The sequence below is a fragment of the Sceloporus undulatus genome, chromosome 9, assembly GCF_019175285.1.
Source record: "Sceloporus undulatus isolate JIND9_A2432 ecotype Alabama chromosome 9, SceUnd_v1.1, whole genome shotgun sequence".
NCBI classification, from domain to species: domain Eukaryota; kingdom Metazoa; phylum Chordata; class Lepidosauria; order Squamata; family Phrynosomatidae; genus Sceloporus; species Sceloporus undulatus.
The window spans coordinates 7,388,827-7,410,610 of record NC_056530.1 but is presented as its reverse complement, the minus strand read 5'-3'; the positions used below and the strand labels follow the sequence as shown (position 1 = coordinate 7,410,610).

Below are 21,784 nucleotides of genomic sequence, written 5' to 3'. Positions count from 1 at the left end.
ATAATAATAATAATAATAATAATAATAATAATAATAATAATAATAATAATTTATATTCCATATTTTCCTGAGGAAATCAAGGCAGATTACAACACAAAATATAACAATAAAATATAAGAATAAAAATTCACAATTAGAAACAATCCCATGTCCCAACCTTCCCCCAATCATAAAATAATAGTCAAAGAGCAATAAAATAGAGATTGAACAGCATTGTAAATTAAATTAAAATTAAAATTAAAGGTAGATTTGAGGCTCTAGGTATACTGCAACCAATCTGGCTGCCATATTTTGGACCAATTGAAGTTTCCAAAGTTGGCACAAGGGTAGCCCCATGTAGAGCACATTGCAAAAGTCAAGTCGAGAGGTTACCAGCGCATGTACGGCTGTCTCTAGGTCACCCGGCTCCAGGAAGTGTCACAGCTGGCGTATCAGCCAAAGCTGATAACAGTCACTCCTGACCATTGCATCTATCTGAACTCTCAGCTGGAGAGACGAGTCCAGGAGCACCCCAAGCTGTGAACACAGTCCTTCAGGAGAAGTGTGACCCCATCCCGCACTTATCTCCATTCCCAGATTAGGGGTCCCTATAGCAAGTACCTCCGTCTTATCTGGATTCAGCTTGAGTCTGTTTTCCCTCGTTACTGTCCTAAGACAGTCATTCAGAGGAAAGATGCCATCCTTAATCACTGCAGCAGTCGGAGACATGGAGAAACATATCTGAGTGTCATCAGCATACTGATAACACCCCGCTCCATGTCTCCGGATGATCTCACCCAGCGGCTTAATTTAAATGTTGAAAAACATGGGAGGCAGGATGGCACCCTGGGGGACACCAGATTTTAACTCTCTTTTAGAAGAGAAACTGTCTCCCAGCATCACCATCTGGAACTTGCCTGAGAGATAGGACCGGAACCACTGCAGAGCAGTGCCCCCGATTCCCAGTTCCCTCAGGCGTTCCAGAAGGATACCATGGTCAATGGTATCAAAGGACGCTGAGAGGTCCAAGAGCACCAACAGGGCCACACTTCCCCCATCAGTGCCGAGACGGAGATCGTTGCCTAAGGCAACCATGGCAGTCTCAACTCCGTATCCTGTTCTAAATCCTGTTTAAAACATGGCCAAGAGCCTTGTTCAGATCTCAGAGTGAATGACTGGCAGCAGCAGCAGACCTGCTGAGCAGCTCAGGGGGAAGTGTTTTAAACAGCCAAGATGACTTCAGAATGAAGGGCTCTGGATATTCTATGAAAACCAGTGGCAAACAGGAACTTTACAAAACCCAGAATAAAAGGGGTAAAGCCCATTTCAGGTGCTGAGTGGAACAGCCATAATCCAGTCTGCTCACACCAGAACTGGCCTTTGGGCCATGTGTCATCTGATGTGTTTGGCCTGTGCAGAGAGAGTCTTGCAAGTTTCCATTGGAACTACCATATGTCAGGTAGTGAAGTGAAATGCTTTGCTCTCATTGGTGCCAAGCATTGGTTTACTAATGGTAATTGCAGCATGGAGCATATTTTTTCGTTGGGAACACAGTTGGGCAGAGAATGTTGTAGTCTTCTCATTGTACAACATGGTAATCCACATGAAACCTACCCTTTACCATAATGAACACACAGTATTACAGTGTGGTATAGTGGTTTGAACACAGGAAATGACTTTGGAGCCCAGGATTCAAATCCCCACTCCGTCATCAAAACCCAATGGGTGACCGTGGGTAAGTTATACTCTCTAAGCCTCAGAGGAAGGTAATGGCAGAGGCAAACGCCTTTGAATAAATTGTGCCAAGAAAACCCTATAATAGGTTCACTTTAAGATCAGCATAAGTCAGAAACACTTATGGGAAGGAATCAAGCCATCTTTAAACCCATAAACTCCTTTTTCTCACCTTTTTCTCCTTTGCTGGTCTCTTTCTTTCTCTTACCGCTTTCGAGTTGTCCTTTGCCTTCATTAATTGTTCTGTTGACATATTTTATTCATTCATTCATTCATTCATATGCTGCCTTTCTCCCAGAGTGGGAAATATACCTTTATTTATTATATACCTGCCATATACTCATTTATCATTTATCGGTCCTAATCGGGGTAGGCGGGATATAAATAAAAGATTATCTATCTATCTATCTATCTATCTATCTATCTATCTATCTATCTATCTATCTATCTATCATTCCTTTCCAATATCCTCTGGCCTCTTCCTAATGTCTCTTCACTCTTCCTCCTTCTTAAATTCCCTCTCTCTTGCTTTTCTATATGTCTTTCCATCCAGCCATTCTGCTTTGACTTTTCACTCTTCTGTATACCCACCTCCACAGTCCTCCAGGAGCATAATCCCATCTCCCATGATCCCCTTCATTATTATTTTCTTTGTGTCCTTCTTTCTCCACTCTTGTTTGTGTGTGTGTGCGTGTGTGTGTGTGTGTGTCCACTCTTGCTTTCCTCCATTTCCTTTCCTTCATGCATCTTGCGCAATGAGATGGCACATCATAGGTGTCCTTTTCCTACTTCTCTCTTCCTCCATCCTGTACCTTGCTACCCCTCATGCGTAGACCATTTCCTACTACCACAATTCACCACACAGTGAAAAGCTCCAGCAAAGATAACAGGGCTTGGGGTGAAGCAGTAGAACAGTGTAGCAAATGAAAATGCATATTTTTCCTGGGAAAATACAATACTGTCAAAATCAAATTGAATTTTATTATGGGGAAACATACTTTGCATTATGGTTTGAGCTCTTTCTTTCTTTTAAACTACCATAAGCATAGTTCATGTCAACCCATTGGTTCCAATCTCTGATATTTTTAGATTTTATTTTCAAAAAAAGAAAAGAAAAAAGAAACCAATAGTAGCCTGGTGTAGTGGTTTGAGTATTGGGACTGTGACTCTGGAAACCGGGGTTCAAATCCCCAGTTGGCCATGGAAACCCACTGGGTGACTTTGGGCAAGTCATACTCTCTCAGACTCAGAGGATGACAATGATAAACCTCCTCTGAATAAACTTGCTGGGGAAACCCGGTGATATAGAAATGACTTGAAGGCACACAACAACAAGAAGTAACTGAAAAACATAGAGCAGTAGAAGCAGTAATCTAATGAATTATTTTTTAAAAAGAATTTAAAAGAAAATTATTTTTAAATACGAATTGTAATAGTAATGAGTTATTATTATTATTATTAAGCTTTATTTATATAGCGCTGTAAATTTACACAGCACTGTACATACAATCTTTTAATTAGACGGTTCCCTGCCCTCAGGCTTACAGTCTAAGAAGACACGACACAAAAGGAGAAGGGAATGGTGGTGGGGAAGAAGAGGACTAGGTCCATCAGTTCTTCTCTCCCTCTGAGGCCTGGACCAAGGCAGATGGACTGGAGGGAGGGCTCTGTTTCTTAAGGATAGACCCAGTGGTGTTGGGCCTGCCATTTCACTCCCTCCAGGCTGGATAGCTTGCCTTTCTCCCTCTCTGGATGATGGTGGATGGAGTTAGTATTTAATACTAAATGAGTTAGTATTTAAGACCAGAATGAGGTATATAACCATGAATTCTTAAAATGTAAATGTCCAGGCTCTGATGTATTGGCCACAGAGGACAAAGGCAGTGAATGTGCAGTGATGACATTAGCGAGCTCCTGAAAAAAGAATCTTGTATGAACCTGCCCATGTGTTCAGATTATCCATTTTCCCTCCATAAGAGAAATGCAACTATTGTCAACAATAGCGAGTGACTTTCCTTCAGAGGCACCCGCCTTCAGATTGCCCTCCTAAGGGAGTGTGTCTGGTACAAAATTGTGTCCGTTTTTGGCCCCAGAGTTTTTTAAAAAAATAATTTGTACAGGCATTTTCTTAAAAAAATAAAATATTTTAGATTAAATTTTAATGTGTATTTTGAAGGTAGTTGCATTAATGTTATCTCTCTTGATTCTGCTGTTTTATGTGTGAGATTTAGCTCATATTATTGTAGTGGATGTTTGATGTTAACTTACACTCCCTTTCCCTTTTAAACCTGACAATGGTAGGCAGGCCCTTAATGAACTTCAAAATTCTCCAGTCATATCCCTCCTGGAGTTGGCCAAATCATAATCTCCCTGTCGCCCTCTTAAAAAATGGGAACAAAATAGATATTGTGGACTGCAACCTCCAGACACTGTTTAACTGCAAGTCCCAGCAGCCCTAACTCTCAAGTATAGCCAACTCTGAGGATTTGTAGGTCTTATTGTGGAATAAGATCTGGAGGGCTGCAGTTCCCCCACTGTAAAACCAATCGCTTGGGCATCACATGAAGCTAGTTCTTTTTGCCTTCCACTCAAAATTTTGAGTGTTGCCTTCATCCTTTTATATCTTTAGCTTCTTCTATTCATATCTCCTCAATTTCTCCATCTTCATCTTTGGCTTATGAAGATTTCTAATTAATCCTCTTGCACCATGATTAATTTATTTAATACTGGCCAATGAATCATACCAACATCTTGTCTGTTGTAACTAATAGTCTGTGGGGTTTCTCATTAATTTTCTGGTATACTTTGCTATTTCTTTCTTTCCCCGCCTCTTATATATGTTCTGTGAGATGCTGCTGCATGAGTAATTCTCTGCTCTGTCCCATTTCTGTTTTCTTTCAGATAGCAGCCCTGGAGAGGCAAATCTTTGACTTTCTAGCTTATCAGTGGGCTCCTATCCTGGCTAATTTTTTACATATTATGGCTGTTATCCTGGGCATCTTTGGCACCGTTCAGTACAGATCCAAATACCTCATACTGGTAGGTACCAAGATGACAGAGACATCCCCTAGATACTCTGTGCTTTATGTGTTTCTTCTGGAACAGAAAACCATGGGCTGTGTTTTATAATTGGGAACTGACTCATTGGTTTGTTTTTTAAAAGCAGAGCCTGGAAATTAATAGTTGAGCAGCTGATTCGACAGCTGTACTCTGGTTGATACTACCAGTTGGAACTACCAATCCAAGTTGGATTGCAGCTTGCAGAATCCTCAAGCAAACATGCCAATAGTAAAGAAGGCAGAAATATTACACAAGCGCTATAACAGTATAGACAGTTTAATACTATTTCAGTCTTAATATTTGTATGTATTTGGCTACATGGGATTTTAAGTATGTGGGTTTTTAAAAATTTTGCATAGACTTGTAGACTTGGGAAACAGGTGGGATATAACAAAAGTGGCTGATTGATTGATGGTCCCTGTTCAATTGCTGTCTCACAAGAAGTACTTAGGTGCACAAAGTAACATCTTCCGTTGGCAAATCTATAGACAGACTTGTATTCATAGTCTAACTGAATTACACTTAGGACCCATTGATTACAATGATTACATTGAGAGACCCATTGACTCCAATCGGATTTATTTTTTTAATTTTATTTTTTAATTTTTATTTGTTAGAACAAAACGACAAAATAATAAATCAGCATTATTCTGTGAAGAGAATTATTAACTGAGTTATGTCAATACAATATCTATAACAACTTTATACTTCCAAAGATAACTAAGCTCTCCCCCAAAATTTTAATTGAAACCCACTAACTCTATATCAGAAAGGAAGAGCATATGATTCAAACAATTAATTATAAATGCTTGTGTCGTCATTTTAGACCAACAGTTCTGCAATTAGTGTTGTTCAAAAGATTGTTTTTTATCTTTCTTTTATTCCTCATGTAAAGCAATGTGTATTTCTCCTTTTTTCTCTGTCTGAATATATTCTTTACATAAATCCCATTCTTTATAGAAATCATTTACTGAGCTTTTTTCAGTAAAGAAGTAGCTTATCCATTTCACACAGGTCCATTGCTTTCCATCTCCACTCCTCCGATGTGGGAATTTCTTCTGTCTTCCAGTGTTTCGCCAATATAATCCTCACCGCCACAATTGTGTGAAATAATAATTTCTCTTTTGTGTTTTCCATTTTTAAATTATCAGTTATATTCAAGAGATACGTCTTGCATTTGTTCCGTAAATTTGAATGTTTTTTTCATCTCATTATGAATATTTTCCCAAATGTTTTTAGCTTTTTGACAATTCCACCAACAATTCAGATAAGTCTCAACTTCTTTTTGACATTTCCAACATGTATTTTTGTTATTCTTAAACATTTTCGATAACTTACAAGGTGTTAAATATCACCTGTATAGGGATTTGTATAGATTTTCTCTCAAATCCATGTTTAATGTTACGTTTATTATTTTTTCCCAAAGTCTCCAATTGAATAGATTCATTTAAATCTTTAGCCCACTTTACCATAAACTCTTTAACTGTCTCCTCCTCTAACTCAAATTTTATTAATAATTTATACAAGTTTGATATTTGTTTCCTGGAATCTTATATAGTATTTTCCAATCCTAATTCTGCTGGTCCAATTCCATTAGTTTTGTTATCCATACCGAATCTCTCTTTTAATTGTCTATAGGCAAACCAATTGCAAGAGTATCCTTCCTTAAATAATTCCTTTTGTGATTTCATTATTCTCTTACCTTGATATAATTTTGTTATGGCTGAATATGTCACTCAACCATCTGCTCTTAGTACTTCTCTTGTGAACATAGCTTCATTCATAGAAACCCAAAGTGGGGTTTTTGAACACCATTTTGTTTTGTATTTTATCCAAACTCTTATAAGGGATTTTCTAATAAAGTGATTATTAAAGTTACCATCAAGTTTGACTTTTTCATAAAACAGGTATCCATGTAATCCAAATTTTAAATCTGCTCTTTCCAAATTTAATGTTCTTTTTTTATCCAACCTTATCCAACCAGTTAACCAGTATACGTAATAATGCCACTTTAAACTGGGCAACGCTACACCTCCTCTCTCCATTGAATCTTGTAGGACTTTCATTTTAATTCTGGGTTTTTTATTATTCCATATGAATTTTGAGAAATATTATCCCCAATTTCTAAAAGGTTGATCATTGGTGATAATGGCGAGATTTTTGGGGGAAAAATATTAGCTTTGGTAAAACCAATATTTTTATTGTAGCTATCTTACCCATCCGTGAAATATCTATTTAAACTTTTCCATCTATACAAATCTTTTTGGATATGCTTTCAGTTTTATTCATAGTTATTACTAAAAAGGTCTTTATTTTTTGTTGAGATGGTAACTCCCAAATATTTAACTGATTTTTCAACTTGAAATCCTGTTTTTTCTTTCAAAATTTCTACTTCCTGTTTGGCCAGATTCATAGTCAACATGGTTGTTTTTTCTTTATTAATCCGGTACCCTGCTACTTTCCCAATTTTTTTTAATGTTTTCATCTCTCACTACTCTCAATCGGGTCGATTATTGTCAAAACAAGGTCATCTGCATAAGCTCAGTGGATGCAAGCTCCAGGAAAAGAGATTCAACCTAAACATTAGGAGGAACTTCCTGACAGTGAGGGCTGTTCGACAGTGGAAAAGATTCCTTCCTTGGAGATTGTAGTGGAGTCTCCTTCCTTGGAAGTCTTCAGACAGAGGCTGGATGGGCATCTGTTGGGGATACTTTGATTTAGATCTCCTGCATGGCACAATGGGGTTGGACTGGATGGCCCTTGTGGTCTCTTCCAACTCTACGATTCTATGATTAATGTTGAGCTGGAATCTCTTTTCCTGGAGCTTGCATCCATTGTTCTGGGCCCTGTTCTCTGGAGCAGCAGAAAACAAGCTTGCTCCATCCTCAATATCACATCCCTTCAAATATCACCCCTTAACCCTCTCTTCTCTAGGCTAAACATACCCAGCTTCCTAAGTCACTCCTCATAGGGCATGTTTTCCAGACCTTTCACTATTTTAGTTGCCCTCCTTTGGACACGCTCAAGTTTCCCAATGTCCTTTTTGAATTATGATGCCCCGAACTAGACACAATGTTCCAGGTGAGGCCTGACCAAAGCAGAATACAGTGTCATATTACTCCCCTTGATCTGGGCACTATATTTCTATTGATGCATTCTATAATAGCATTGGTCATTTTAGCTGCCACATCACACTGTTGAATCATGTGTCTGTTAGGAGTCCTAGATCCCTATCATCATCATCATCATCATCATCATCATCATCATCATCATCTATTTATATAGCGCTGTAGATTTGCACATATTCTCGTTAAGATAGATTTCCCCATATACAGGACCTGTATAAAACTAAATTAATCTAGATCTTACCCATATACTGTATATGAACTCAAATGTCTTTTTAAAAATTTACACAAACTCTTGGTATTTTGTGGCCACTTCACCTCATTCACCTCACTCTCTCCAGCATTCTCTATATGCATGTGTGTGTAAATCCCTGTAAAATAAGTTCAGCTTTCTGAATGCCTATCAGTATGGAAAAAAGAGACCATCAAAGAAGAGAAAGTGTCAGAAGATAGGATTCCCAGACTAGATAGTACTTAACAAGCTACTGTGGTACAGCAGAGGACAACTATGAATAACACTGTGGCTAATGTCACAACTGGACTCAAGCTGAAAGGAGATTCAGCTGTATGCTCAGAGGCAAAAGCAAAGTCCAGAGTTGCACAACACATACTATAGGAAAATGGAATGTGAGAAGCATAAATCAAGGGAAGCTAGAAATATAGATATATAAGCATTGCAATACTTGAGGTGAATGAGCTGGAGTGGACAGGAATGGCACATTTTAAGTCAGATAATTATCAGAAAATGGAAATCTAAGAAAAAATGGGGTGGCATTTATGGTGAGGAGAGATGTAACAAAAGCATTATATCAAAAGATATACCACAAAATCTGACAGAATCATGTTGATAACACTTCAGGAGAACTCCTTCGGTATAACCTTAAGCCACGTTTACAATCCAATTGCAGAGTCAGAAGAAGAAAAGGAAATTGAACATATATGTGCTGGAGTCCAGGAGGAAATTAATTACATACCAAAACAGGATTTCTTGTTAATCGTATGTTGTTGCTGTTGTTGTGTGCCTTCAAATTGTTTCCAACATATGGATACCCTAAGACAGACCTATTATGGGGTTTTCTTGGCAAGAATTGTTCAGAGGAGGTTCACTGTTGCTTTCCTCTGAGGCTGAGAGAGTGCTGACTTGCCCAAAGTCACCCAGTGGGTTTTATGACCAAACAGGAATCAAACCCTGGTCTCCAGAGTCATAGTCCAACACTCAAACCACAACACCATGCTAGCTCCTGAATCATGGATTGCTAAAATGCAAAAGTAGAAAAGACAGAGCAGAACCAAAGATTGTAGGAAAATTAGGACCAAGAAATGAATCAGGAGACAAACTGACTGAAATTTGCAAGGCCAACAGTTCACCATAAACACATCCTACAAACAACCCAAGAATCAACTGTATTCACAGATATCACAGGATGACTAATATAGAAATCAACTACATAAATGGAACCATAAGATGGAGAAGCTCCATTCTCTCTGCAAAAACAAGACCAAGAGCAGATTGTGGCACAAACCATGAACATCAGACATTGCAGTAAAGCTGAAGAAGAACACAAAATCAACTATCATACTGAATTACAACCTAAAGAATACCCCCATAGTATTTAAAGATAATGTGAAAAATAGATTTGTACTGTTTGTATAATTGCCCAGTAGCCTGAGAAGAACGCAGGATTAAAGCCAGGGAGGCAATACAAAGAGGCACTATTTGCAGCCAAAAAGAAAGAGAATGGATAACATTCTGTTATCAATGGATAACAGATTAAACTCTTCAAGCAGTTACGGATAGATGAGAAGCAAAAGTAAAATGTGAACAAATAGAACCTTCCTAGAAGCCAAGATGACTAAACTGAAACTGTCATATTTGGCCATATCACGAGACGACATGACTACCTAGAAAGCACAATAATGCTTGCTAAGATAGAAGACTCGGAAAAGAGGAAACTACATTTCAGATTGATAGACACAGCATCACCCAGTGCACTAACTCATGGTGTCACCCTTCCCATTGATCTCCTCCCATAACACACCACACAGAATCCTTAGTAAACGTTTTTTGTACTAATGTTACTCATAAATTGTAATTGCTATATATCACTGTAATGTAATGGCAATCGTTGTGACATAAACAACTAGCAAAAGTAAAATTATGCCTTTAAATTACAGTGGGTCCTCACCTTACGCGGGGATCCGTTCCGGATCCCTCCGCGTAAGGCGAATTCCGCCTGTGCTCAAGCCCCATTGTAAACAATGGGGCTTGTGCACCGTGGTGCGGCGGTGCACAACGGGCGCGCGCACCCATTCAATTGAATGGGATGCGCTGCCCCTTCCGCCCTGTGCGCACCCCACGGCTTGAGCGTGTATGCTCAAGCCGCGTAAGGCGCGCCCGCATATGACGCAGGCGCGCTGTATAATATCATACACACAGCATCAATGTATTTACATGTACATAGTTTCCTGTGATTGAACTTAAAATCTGGTATGATGGTTTTAAAGAAAATTTTTAAAGAATAATTTTATAAATGAAAAATGGCTTTTTTTTTTAAAAAAAATTAATTTTTTGAAAATCTTTAAAAAAAACCCTCCTTTCCCCAACCACTGAGCCTTGCCCCATTCATGCCATCTCTTCATCAAAAGACAGGTGTTTGGGGACACCTTGGGGTGCCACCTGGTGCAGCCTCCCCACGTCCCCCAAGTGATGCCCCTGAACTCAATCAAGGAAGCCATGGCTCTGAGTCTGCAAGACTTGAGCAGGATTGTTGATGTTCAGGTGACATGAGGTCTCTCATTCAGGAGGCTACCAGACTTTGAAGTCAACGTCATGGCAGTTAACAACAACAAAATACATTACAGATTGCTTTCTTTTTCTCCCTGCAACAAACTAACACAGTCATCCCTTTGGAAATGGTTTAAATAAATGAATTCTGCTGACTACAGAAACTCACTGGGTGATCTTGGACAAGTCACACACTAATAATAATAATAATAATAATAATTTATTTATATCCCGCTCTTCAGCCAAGGCTTACAGTTTGTTAATTAGATATTTCCCTGCCCTCAAGGGACTGGCAAACCCACTTTGAACAATTCTTGCCAAGAAAAACCTGTGATAGGTTTGTCTTAGGGTCCCCATGCACCAAAAATGATTTGATGGTATACATTAATGACAATTGGCAGTCTCAGTCCTGTTGCCACCTCTGTGCTTCCATGTGCAGACCACAGATTTTACTAGCTGGATAAGTGGTGAAAGGGGTGTTTTTGTTGATGGGTTTTCTTTTTAAACACAGAATGATATGTGTGTGGAGGGAGGGACAGCACGTTTCTGAGAATCGGAACTCTCCTGGCTTTAACTGGCTTCTTTGTGATACATTTTTAACTCTCATCCTTTCCTTTTTCTCTCTTGCTCTCTTCCTCTCCAGTATGCAGTGTGGCTCATGCTTTGGGTTGGATGGAATTCATTCATCATCTGTTTTTACCTGGAAGTAGGACACCTTTCACAGGTAATTACCTCCATAATCATTTTGAGTGCATGCCCTTCTCAGACCAGTGATCCACCTGACAATCCAAGGCTTTCCATCCATCATCTTTCTGCTGTGATCAGTCATGTTAAATAGAGATGACAGTTCAGGAGGTGACTGTGTCTCATAAAGATGTCACAGCATTTTGGAAACATTTTGCATTTTCCCCTCTCGTTCTGTTCCTCCCACTCCATTCCTGTGTTCATGTTACCAAATAAAATTAGCAACAGACTGATAGAGAGGGTGATACATAGGTGATATGAAATAATGTCCTGTAATATATAGGGGTTTCTGTCCTGTATCTTTTTAAATCGTGTGCTTTTCCGCAAACCTAAAAGTGAATTTTCCCTTCCCTTCACTTTAATGAGATATGCACACCTTGGCAGGAATGGTGAAATCACTATTTGAAATATAATGCCCATAAACCAAGAAGGGAGAAATATATCATATTGTTGACTTTCAGTTTTTGTTTTGTGAATTGCTCAGTTCTGAAAAAAGGATGGCTGGATCTGGAAGGTCTACTGGTGTGATGAAAAGAAAAGAAAAGTTAGGCTCTTTACAGACTGGCCTGAAAGGCCAGCCTGAGTGTAGAGTTGGGGCATAGCATCCTCCTGACACATGCCTGACTCTGCCCTGATGCTGTGCGCTGCTCCAAACTGTGCGCAGTGTCATGGTGTGCCTCCAGCACTGCGTCCAGGTGATGCAGCACTGAATGAGCGCCATATAGCCACACCACTGCGGCTGTGGCACCCTTGAAAGGCCGCAGCATGAGGTTGCTGCAGCCCCAATCCAGCTAGGAAAGGGGTGACTGGAGGCCACCCCTTTGGGGCCATCTGTCAAGCCCTTAGCTGTATCTTGGCTTTATTCAGGAACTGCCATCCAGTCAAATGTTTAATGGTACTTTAAAGATGGTGTCTGTCACCTGCAGCTTTTAAATAAGTTCTTGTATTGATAATGTATATATTAAGAATCTGCCACCTGCACCTTAGATCTTGCTCTCCCTCTCCTCCATTCTAACCAATTAATCTGTTGAATATTATAGCCCTATTATTTACCAGTTTTTCCTGTTAACATTCCCCTGTCTTGTGTCCCCAATCCACTTTTTATTTCCTGCCTTTGTCCTCTCTCTGTGGCCATGGAGCAATTTTGCCATGTTCTTCCTCACACACCTTCCCCCAAATAGTTGTTTTAGGCCAAGGAGAGGCCTCTATGTAAACTGGAGGTAACTTGGTAACATTGTTCCATGTCACATAGTGAGTCTGGAGAACAATTAGCAAAAGATGGAGGATCCAAAAAAGCTTTAAGGGAATCACATCACAAACACCTAACAAAATTCTTACATACATACACACTAGTAACCAAGCACTTTCCAGTCTCACTTTATTTCCTATCAGGGCTGCTTGCACTTTATATAAACCACTTGTCACTAATATTTCATGATACTATTCAACAGTGTGCCCTATAAATTTCCTCATCCAGAGAGGGGAATTCACACTCACAGTTTCATTGCATTCTTAAGAAGAGTTGCCACCTATTACAGCAAGACACAATTGCATCTAGTACCCATGTGGTATTTTATCACCTGCTGAGCCAAGAGCAGCTGCTACAGTTTCTGCTGGCCTCTGATTTCCTGCATCTTCATCCAGTGAACCTGTGAGCTAAAGATGTACTTAGGATTTTTGTGGGGTTTTTGGGGCTATATGGATGTGTTCTGAAAAAGTTTATTCCTGATGTTTCACCTGCCTCTGTGGCTGGCATCTTCAGAGAATGGTGGCACGGAGGTGTGTAGGGTATATATACCGTGTGACCCTTGGCTGAGAGGAAGTGATTTACATGTTAATCTGTGTTGACCTGTTGCCGAATAGCCAGGCCTCAGGGTGGGAGGGATATGCGAGAAGACTTTGTGTCTATTTAATTAGTGATCCTCAATAGTGAGGTTACATCTCCCTGCCAGTTTGCTTATTCTGTCTGTGACTCCTTTGATGTCTGGTAAAAATGAAAATGAGTTGAAACACCTAGACTGGGCTGTAAAGGTTAATGGTTACTCTAGCTCAGACATCAGAAGAGCTGGCAGATCTTGAAAAACCCATAGGAGTGAAGACAAACAACCACCCAAAGTGAAGGTATATTGACCATCACAGTATGTCTACCCCACACACCTCCATGCCACCATTCTCTGAAGATGCCAGCCATAGATACAGGTAAAACATCAGGAATAAACATTTCCAGAACATGGCCACATAGCCCAAAAAATCCACAAAAAACTATGGATGCCGACCGTGAAGGCCTTCGACCACATAAAGATGTACTACTTCTCCATCTCATGAGTGACAACACTGCTGTGTGCTTCCTAGGCAGCACCATAGACAGGTGTAAATTGGTGGTGATTGTGGGGACTAATAACAGAAATGGTAGCAGCTGTAACTAAAGTGGTAATCTGGCAGAGAGGGATTCAGTTGCCACAGGAAGGTCATGGTATTCTGGAGGGAAAGAGGTTACATGGAAATGGCCACAGTCCATTGTTTGTATATTCTCCTCCTAATAACATGGATGGAGAATGATATCTGTTTCTTTGTCACACAAGAACTTCACAGACTAAGGATGAATGATTAATTAATGAAGGATAATAAAATTCATTTTCATTTTTATCACTTGGCACCAGGATTAAGATTGACAATGGAAAAAGTAGACGAGGATTGCTGGTGGGGGGACTGCTTCGGATAATGAACATGGGTCGGGGGAACACCCCAGCAGTGGCAAATTCCTCTGGATTGGGGAAAAATCATGAGATCAATCATAACCCCAAATTCAGCTCTTCTTTCAGTGGATAAATTTTCAGCGGCAATTGCCATGGATGGAGTGAGGTGCGTTAAGGAAACATCATGCTCAGCTACCAAAGTCAAGCTGCTATTAAATGGACTCTTAAAACCATGTTGACTTATTATGATGATTATTATTAACCTTTATTTATAATCTCTTAAACTTTTATATCCACAGATTCAAGCATCCACGGCTAGAAAATATTCAGAAAAAGTGTGAATTCCAAATAACAAACCTTTATTTTGCCATTTTATATAAGTGACACCATTTTGCTATGCCATTGTATTTAATGGGACTTGAGCATCCACGGATTTTGTTATCCACGGGGGATCTTGGAACCAAACCCCAGCGTATAACAAGGGCCCACTGTACTCTTAGGTAAACAAATGAAAAAGAATTTACTTACTATGAGAAATGGTGGAGCCTGGTGGTGCAGAGTGATTAAATACCAGTACTGTTGCGAGTTCGAACCCAGAGCTCCAAGGCTGACCTAGCCTTCCATCCTTTTGTAGGTTGGTAAAATGAGTACCAGCTTGTTGGGGGCAGTTGGTTTACAGATTGTAAACTGCTTAGAGAGTGCTGAGTTCACTATTAAGCGGTATAGAAATGTAAATGCTATTGCTATTTTTATTTCTATTTAAAACATGAACAAATTAAATAAGCCAGAACTACCGGTAACTGTTGAAGAAACAAAGATGAATGTGTTCTTGAACTGGTTGAGTGTTACCACCTAATGGCCATAACTATAATAATGGCTAACATTATTTTTGGGAAATGCTGCCACTCACTGGAAAGATAGGACATAAAAAGATTTTGGTTAGAAAAATGACCACTAGAACAAGAGCTACAGAAGCAACTAAAGCCACTGAAATGAGAAGATCATCAGTAGATACTTCAGCTGATAAAGTAACTACTAAAGCAATTGATAAAATGATTGATGAATTTAATCAAATATGGAAGGATATGAAATAATTTGAGAAACAAGAGAAAAGCTGAAAAAGAGCCACACCAAGAAATAAGAGAAGTGAAGGAGATCAAGGAATCAGTTTGGAAAATTAACACAAGATTATAAGTGATAAAATTGAAAAACTGGAATTAAAAGCTGATGGATAAAGAGAAAGAACAACAACAGGATAATTTGGCTCTGATGGAGATGAAGAACAGCGTCTGGGATTTAGATCAAATCCAGAAGATCCCCAAGAGAATTTGAAAGTAAAATTCAGTGAAGCATTGGTGCCATTCAAAAATGGCAAAGCCCTATAAAGCCCTATATGACTCAGGTCCAGGCTGTTTGTTAGACCATATCTCCCTGTATGAAATGCCCTGGGCCTTAAGATCCTCTGGAGAATTTATCAAATACATTCAAAACTGACAGTGACAAGAAATCTGATTGTCCACTTCCTTAGGAAGACTACAAGAGAAGATTGAAGGTGTATGGAAAAGAGACGATAGTCTTTAAAGGAATTCCACTGAGAATTTTGGGAAAGAGAAAGGAGTATAACTTTTTGTTTTTAGTGGATAAACTGAAGGGAAAGGGTTTTATTTACAAAGATCAACGATTTAAAATCAACTCATTTGATATGACCAAGGAAAGAGAAGATATGGAAAAGATTTGGACACAGAACAAGAAGATTAAAAGAAAGAAGAGGAGACGACTAAGAGCAGAGTCAAGGAAAGGAGCAAGGGAGGAGACCCTTCATTAAAGATGACCAGGGATCAAATCAGCAACACAAACTGGATAGTGAAGAGGATTTGATGACATTAGCTGAGGCCACTGGAGTCTTATCTGATCAGAACCAGCCAGGGATCTCCTGGAAGATAAATAGACCTAATGCTTCATAGAACTGGATTTTTATTCACTAGAATAAAAAAGTTTAGAAAACTAAACTTGGATATAATTTGTTTACTAGTGGGGGATATTACAAAAAAGAACATTAAGCATTTGTGACATAAGAAATTAGGACAAGACTTGATGACGGCACATCAGAAGAAGAAAAGAAGGGGTAGTTTTGTATACAGTCCAGTTCTTGGTTCACAACTAGTACTGGCAGATGAGAAAGGTCTGCATGTGGGGGGGTACAGATTAATTTACAAGGGGTTAAAACACAGATGGTTGGGATTTATGCTTCATGTGAAGACAATGGTTTTGTTCACAGAACATAGGAATAAATGGTTGGATCTATTATATAACAACTTGTTCCTGCTGTGTGAGAGGAATGAGGTGGTCTCCCAAGAAGGAGAATGTACTTTGGATAAAAAAATTTAAAGTATCCAAAGTAAATTGCCAAAGGTGTGTTTTGATTTAATGGAATTAATGGACTGTTGGAGATATGAAATGAAGATATGAAGGATTATACTTACTTCTCTGGATGGCCCTTGCAGTCTCTTCCAACTCTACGATTCTATGATTTTCATAACAACAGATATTTTTCAAGAATTTTTAAAGATATGCTCACAGACAACCAGAGAATACAGAAAACATTTTATAGTTTTTATTCTTCTTTGCAAGAAGTCTCAAGAAAAAAAATTGGATGAGCACAAGAAGAAAGAATAGCTGCTTAAAATAACATAAGAACAGAGAAAATCCACAAAGGCACTGCTACAGTGAGTGAAATCTGTGAGGCAGTTAAGACAGCCTTAGGGAAGACGCCAGGGCTAGATGGATTGTTATTTATTAGACAGTACTACAAGTGTTTTGAAGAAAAACTCTTGATACCAATCCAACAAACTACACATTCAATGTTACAAACTGGGAAGATTCCAGATAGTTGGCAAGAAACAAATATAACTTTGTCCAAGATTCAATCTTGACAAGAAATTACAATCCAAAAATAAGAAAAACAAGAAGAGAAAAGGTCTGATCACAATGCAGAATCTTCAGGAGAAGAGGATAAAGAAGCTGACATTTATGTGGAGCCTTGAAAAAGAAGAACCCCATCCCCCTAAAAAGATGGTTAGGAAGAGGCTGTGATCATTAAAACTTTGGTGTCTCTTGGAAAGTAAATTGAGCTCTTACTATCTGCTGGGGTTTGGATATTAAAATCTATGGATGCTTGTCCCATTATATACAAAGTCATAATAAAGTAGTGTCCCTTATACAAAATGGCAAAAATCAAGGTTTGCTTCTGGGTTATTTTTTAAAAAAACATTTTCAAGCAGTGGACAGTTAAATCTCTGGATGCAGAATCTGAGAATAGAGGCTATTTAACAAAAAGGCAAAATGAAAAATACCCCGACACCAGACAGTTTTCTGTCTTTGTATTATAAATGTTTAGGAGCTAAGATATGTTTGCCTCTACAGCAATGAATTCTATATTAAGTTCTGGGAAAATTCCAGAATCTTGGAGAAATGCGACTATATCTTTCATACCAAAGGAAGACTGTGATTTTTTAGATCTCAAAAATTGTAGGCTCATCTTTGTGTTAAATAATTATTATATTTTTTGATATCAAATTTGATAGAGAGACTGAAGGTTATACTACAAGATTACATAAATGAACATAAATCAGAGGCAGTTGAGAGACAATATAAGATCTGTATTAGATATCTTAAAATGTTTAGATAAACACAGTGAGAAACAAACAGCTTTGATTTGTTTTGGACATAGAGTAAGAAAATAACAATATAAATTGGTTGTTTATGACAAATATTTTGGAGAAGAGGGACTTTGGCACTAACTTTATTGGATGGATATGAACAATATGTGCAGAAAGTGCAAATTTTGATAATGCATCTTATTCTAAAGCAAGGATGGCTACGACTTCCATCACTTTCCACCATTGGCTATGCTGAGAGCTGAGGTCCAGTATAACAGATAGGAACAGAACAAAAAACTAGAAAACACAAATTCACCATGGAAAAACTAAAGGAGACAAAGTCCCTTGTGCTGTGTGATGGTTTCTGGTGTTGCAATCTGTACGGTGGGCCCTTGTTATCTGCAGGCTTGCTATCTGCAGATTTAAGCATTTGAGGGCAGCAAGCCCCCATTGTCCTCAGTGGTGACGCATACACATGGTTGCACCACCACTAAGGACAATGGGACTTCAGATAAGCCTCTGTTGTTTTGGGGCAACAGGGGTTTACCTAAAGTCCCATTGTTTCTAATGGTGTGGCTGCATGCACGCACCACCATTGGGGACAACAGGGGCTTTCTCTTATGGCACTGTGGCTGTGTGCACGCATTGCAATTGGGGACAATGGGACTTGAGGTCCCGCGGTTTTTGGTATCCACCGGAGGGGTGTGTGTCCAGAATGGAGCCCTGCGAATAACAAGGTCCCACTGTACTTCAATAGAAAACACAGGTTGCAACTCTGGAAATTTCTGAGAACTGTGTAGGCTTTGAAGAAAGTGAATTGGTGATAAGGTTGAAATGTATTGGGTTTTTTAAGAAACAAAAGTTTTTGGACCATCACACAATACGTGGGACTTTTGTCTCTTTTCATTCTTTCATTGAGCATTGAAGTCAAACATCATCTAGAAAACTTCATGATTCTCTCCCCTGTTCTAAAGTGGAAGCCATATCCTTTTTAGCCTGGAGGAAATGTTGACATAATTTTCAGGTCTCAGGAAACTCATGCATTATCATTATTATATCTACAGTTGAACAAATGTTCTGGCTTTTTTCCCACTCACAGCCCCTCACAAAACTCTAGGGTTCTCAGGAACCCAGATTGAGAAAACCTGGTGTATACTAATAATGAATACTTTTTTCTGATCCATGTGCTGCCAAAATAATATCCCACTTGCACAAGAGGGAGGCATAAGCAGGGTTGGGGAAATTCTGTTTCCCCCCAGAAGTGCAGATAGATCAAACTACAAGAGGTTCTCCACACTTTCTGCGCAGAAATTCAAGTATCTGAGTCTGAATTTGCTTTGCTGTGTCCCATTTCCTCTAGGACCGGGACTTCATCATGACTTTTAACACATCGCTGCATCGTTCATGGTGGATGGAGAATGGTCCTGGTTGCCTGGTGACTCCAGTGATCAACTCCCATCTGGCTCTTGAAGACCATCATGTCATCACTGTCACTGGGTGCTTGCTGGATTATCAATATATTGAGGTGGTGAGCAGTGCAATGCAGATATTCCTTGCGGTAGGTGGTACCAGCAGCCGTCTCCAGCTGAATCTTCCTCCACACTGATCCTTTAAAAAACAGCTGAGATACTGAAGGTGATTCTGGCCACTCTTGTAGCAAAATTCCTACCCATGAACATCCAATTTTACAACATGGGTTTGCTTTTGATTACCTTGATGTAAAGAGAACTGGGTTAATATATGAAGTAGTTTTGGGGTCTACCCCCCCCCCAGGTTTCACATGTTGCCTGTAGGATTCTGGGAATGGCAGTCCAAATATTAATTAATTTTTCATCCCAGTTGGAGCAGATACATTGAAATAAATGGGGCCTGTTAGTCACCACTTAAGTCATTTCAATTTCAACAGGCCTACAGGCACTAAATTTGGGTTTAAATGGCCAAAAGTAAGTTTGCCAAGCTCTTATATAAAGGAGTATTTTAAAATGTTGTGAGGGTTTTTCCCCCCCTTTTGCAACTAAAAAAAATTGTACAGGAAACTGAACTTACATTTACCACTACTTGTCACTGCATGTTATCATTTCGGTACACTCTCTGCAGTGAGTATGTTAGGGCAGGTTCATATTCAAAATTAGACCATCTCAAAATACCTTGTGTTACAACAAGGACAACTCACAACAATACAATATTGCTGGCAAAACCCATCTCTTCCCTCCTCATCAGTCACTGTGAGGACTGCAGCTCAATTCAGCAGGCACAGGAAAACCAGGAAAGGGGCAGCAAATATTATAACCTCTGCTAAGATCATTACACCAGAAAGAGAAAGTGTGTGTGTGAGAGAGAGATCAGAGATTACAAAAGTTACTTTTCAGATTACAACTTCCAGAATCCCCAGGAAGAATAGCCAGTGGAAGTTCTGGGAGCTGTAATTTCACAATCCGGTGGTACTACCAGGGGCTTATGGGAGCTGTAGTCCAAAATAAAGTTTCCAGGTTCTTAGATAGATAGATGGATGATATATATGTTGCGGCAATACAAGCTGACCAACTACTAAGCATAACAAGCAGATGCTGTGTACATTTGCAGTGCTCCACTATTGTCAATTCTGTGTGTGCTATTTGCCATCGATGGGACACATTGCATCACCCTTAATCTCCCATTTTTAAAAAATACCACATTAGGAAAAGAAAGAAAGAAAGTCACTGAGAAGGAAGAGGCACAAAATGAAACAGTGTGTGTTGATGGGGGGAGTTTACAAACAAGTTCCAGAAAAGAGCAGGCCTAAGAGACTAAATCTGAATATCATGAGTGCAAAATAATTGATATTGAAGAAATAAACAAGAAACCAATTCAGTGCATGGCAAGGGGTTAGACTGAATGGCCCTTGTGGTTTCTTCCAATTCTATGATTCTATGATTGGATTTAGGCTTTTGAGGACATAAGAACATAACAAGAGCCATGCTGGAATAGACCAAAAGCATATCTAGTCTAACATTTAGACCTCCAGATAGCCAACCATTTGTTTATGGAAGCCAACAAACTAAACAGAACGAAGGTAAAAGCACTCACCCTTTCCTACTTTATGTTTCTCAGTAACTGATATTGAGAGTCATACAGTTTCTTATACTCTGGGCAAAATATATCCATCATGACCATTAGTGGCTCATAGCCTTAACCATGATTTTGTATAATATTATAAAATCCTATTATAAACGTTTAAAGCCATACAAATTGGCAACTATCACTATGTCTTGTGGCAGCAATAATCAACTCCTATAGTTATGATGTGTCCCAAATTGAAATCTGCATACTCTCAGAACCTCCCCAGCCAGCATGACCACTGCCTGGCATGATGGGAGCTGTAATTATTTGGAGGGGAAGAGTTTGGGGAAGGCTGCTGTATAGGAAACCTTTCCAATCAAATCTTCATCATCATGAGTAAGTCCAAGACAGTTCTTCCAAATTAAAATAAAACAGCATTTGTTAATTTTGAAAATTCAAATATTTATGTTTTAAAAGAAATAGGATGTACTTGTTTTTGCGTGAATATTGTTTTATTCATGAGACTGGAAGTCTGCAAATAATGCCCAGTCTCAGGCGATATTGGACTGGATAGGTTCTAGTGGCTTAAATCCAGTGGGATTAGTAAATAGTAAATAGGGAATATGCTCTAGTTAGGGCCCACATTGGATTCAGGCCAGTGGTCTGCACAGCATCTTTGCCCCATCCCTGTCCTGCTTTTCAGAATAATTTGTGTAAAAAGGTGGTGGTGTTACATGGTTTGTATGATAAATTTGGCTTACATAAGTAGTATCGTTTTGATTCTTTAATAGACCCCCAGAATAGGCCTGGACACAGAAGGACATTTTGTTCAACCCCAAAGAAAGGAAATAGCAGGATAATGCCTTTATTATGACCAGTTCAGAAGACATAAAGAAATGGGCAACCTTTCAAGTTCAGCAAAATTCCTGTCTTGCTGGATGTTAAACAAAAAGAAGCCCAAAA

At 39.1% G+C, this 21,784-nt stretch overlaps 1 protein-coding gene across 4 annotated transcripts in view; it reads left to right on the top strand.

Moving 5' to 3' along the window:
• Positions 1 to 21,784, top strand: part of NKAIN1 (sodium/potassium transporting ATPase interacting 1) — a 69,617-nt gene that overhangs the window by 33,719 nt on the left and 14,114 nt on the right. For 2 of the 4 annotated variants that reach the window (XM_042440927.1, XM_042440928.1), the window contains exons 2-4: positions 4,615 to 4,752; positions 11,327 to 11,407; positions 19,143 to 19,340. In XM_042440927.1, the coding sequence (XP_042296861.1) occupies positions 4,615 to 4,752; positions 11,327 to 11,407; positions 19,143 to 19,340 (417 nt within the window). Of the gene's footprint in view, positions 1 to 4,614; positions 4,753 to 11,326; positions 11,408 to 19,142; positions 19,418 to 21,784 lie in introns of all 4 variants that reach the window. The other 2 variants (XR_006100801.1, XM_042440929.1) reach the window with 2 other exon arrangements.